The 2500-nt window shown below is 51.3% G+C and overlaps 1 protein-coding gene across 2 annotated transcripts in view; it reads right to left on the reverse strand.

The window, feature by feature from the left end:
* LOC116065613 (alpha-mannosidase 2) overlaps nucleotides 1-2500 on the reverse strand; it is a 34017-nt gene that overhangs the window by 18211 nt on the left and 13306 nt on the right. For both annotated transcript variants that reach the window (XR_004895111.1, XM_035991868.1), the window contains exons 11-12: nucleotides 1359-1549; nucleotides 321-518 (exon numbers count right to left, since the gene is read on the reverse strand). Coding sequence is in view for 1 of the 2 variants with exons in the window: in XM_035991868.1 (XP_035847761.1) it covers nucleotides 321-518; nucleotides 1359-1549 (389 nt within the window). In the remaining variant the exon portion in view is untranslated. The remainder of the gene's footprint in view (nucleotides 1-320; nucleotides 519-1358; nucleotides 1550-2500) is intronic.

Here is a 2500-nt window from a genome sequence, read left to right on the forward strand (position 1 = left end):
TTATATTTATTTATATAATAAATGAATATAATATAATATATATAATAAATATAATATAATAAATATAATAAATACTGTATGATCCTCTTCATGCAGATGCAGAGACATTACACGCAGATGCTAACGTATTTATGATGTATTTAGCACTTTGAACGTTTATTTTCCAACATGTGTCATTAGTTCTGACGTTGTTGTGTCTGTTCTCCTTCCTGTTCTGTATTTAACTAAAATCTTTTCTTCAGTGAATGCTGATGCTGTAGCGAGACCTTTAAACCAACAAATGCTAACGTGCTAACGGCGAGCCAACAGGAAGTAGTCACCTGTTCCCGTAGTCGACCACCACGTGGTCGCGGGCGGTGCCGGTGACGGCGTCGTGGTGCTGGAACAGCGCCAGGCTCCGCCTCCCCGTCGTCAGACGCCCAAAGTGTTCCCGCGCCGGGAAATCTGCCGCCAGACGGCCGCCGCCATAGAAACGCCGCATCTCAGCCAGCGTGAGGCTGAAGAGAATTTCTGTCGCTCTGCAGAGAGAAACAACAGACAGATTCCATTATTAAATATAATAACGTAGGTTGTTTACATTATTAACCGCAGAATACTAGCCTAGAAATCTAGACACACTCAGGGCTTAAAGTGGAATATTTCCCCAACAGCTGGATGGGGGTCAGACCCAGACCCAACATCTGGATGGGGGTCAGACCCAGACCCAACATCTGGATCTGGATGGGGGTCAGACCCAGACCCAACATCTGGATGGGGGTCAGACCAAGACCCAACAGCTGGATGGGGGTCAGACCCAGACCCAACAGCTGGATGGGGGTCAGAACCAGACCCAACATCTGGATGTGGGTCAGACCCAGACCCAACATCTGGATCTGGATGGGGGTCAGACCCAGACCCAACATCTGGATCTGGATGGGGGTCAGACCCAGACCCAACATCTGGATGGGGGTCAGACCCAGACCCAACATCTGGATGAAGGTCAGACGCAGACCCAACAGCTGGATGGGGGTCAGACCCAGACCCAACAGCTGGATGGGGGTCAGACCCAGACCAACAGCTGGATGGGGGTCAGACCCAGACCAACAGCTGGATGGGGGTCAGACCCAGACCCAACATCTGGATGGGGGTCAGACCCAGACCTAACATCTGGATGAAGGTCAGACGCAGACCCAACATCTGGATGGGGGTCAGACCCAGACCCAACAGCTGGATGGGGGTCAGACCCAGACCAACAGCTGGATGGGGGTCAGACCCAGACCAACAGCTGGATGGGGGTCAGACCCAGACCCAACATCTGGATGGGGGTCAGACCCAGACCTAACATCTGGCTGGTCAGGCGAGTATGTTGTCATGGTTACCTGAGCGTGGCCTCCAGCGTCCTGTCGAGGCGTTTGTAGAAGGGTCTGGAGGTGAAGTAGCCGCTCCAGTAATGGTCGTCCCGGTCGGCGTACGTGAAGAAGTCGCCGCGCACCGTCGGCAGAGTGGACCCGGCCGTCGCCACACGCCGAGACAGCGCCGAGAAATAATCAGACAGAGTCCCGAAACGAGCCTGGAAACACACAGGAGAAGAAGAAGGAGAAGGAGGAGAAGAAGAAGAAGGAGACACTGTTTAGTTTTGACTTAATAAAATAAATTCCAGTCATTTCTGTTTCTGTCCAGAATGTTCTAGTGATTCTTTAATGCTGCACGTTGTCTATTTAATGTCTCTAGTTGTGTTTAGTCTCCAGCCAATCAGATCACTGAGATCTGGAGACCTGAGTCAGAAAAACAGCAATAATATCAACCAAAGAAAGTCCCAAAAAAGCCACAAAATGACCAAACAAATGACGAAAAAGCCACAAAAACATTAAAAAAAAATTGAAAAAAAAAACAGAAAAAAGAGATAAAACGACGACAAAAAACAGCCAATGACTTTTTTTTTTTTAAAGCAACAGAAACGACGAAAAAAGCCACAAAAATATCGACAAAGCAAAAAAAAACACACACACACACACGCTGCTGCAGCACAGAGCTGTGGAGGAGGGTCTGGACCTGAGAGACCAGGTCTGACCTGTGGAGGAGGGTCTGGACCTGAGAGACCAGGTCTGACCTGTGGAGGAGGGTCTGGACCTGAGAGACCAGGTCTGACCTGTGGAGGAGGGTCTGGACCTGAGAGACTAGGTCTGACCTGTGGAGGAGGGTCTGGACCTGAGAGACCAGGTCTGACCTGTGGAGGAGGGTCTGGACCTGAGAGACCAGGTCTGACCTGTGGAGGAGGGTCTGGACCTGAGAGACCAGGTCTGACCTGTGGAGGAGGGTCTGGACCTGAGAGACCAGGTCTGACCTGTGGAGGAGGGTCTGGACCTGAGAGACTAGGTCTGACCTGTGGAGGAGGGTCTGGACCTGAGAGACCAGGTCTGACCTGTGGAGGAGGGTCTGGACCTGAGAGACCAGGTCTGACCTGTGGAGGAGGGTCTGGACCTGAGAGACCAGGTCTGACCTGTGGAGGAGGGTCTGGACC

The sequence above is a fragment of the Sander lucioperca genome, chromosome 14 (genome assembly GCF_008315115.2).
Source record: "Sander lucioperca isolate FBNREF2018 chromosome 14, SLUC_FBN_1.2, whole genome shotgun sequence".
Taxonomy (NCBI): domain Eukaryota; kingdom Metazoa; phylum Chordata; class Actinopteri; order Perciformes; family Percidae; genus Sander; species Sander lucioperca.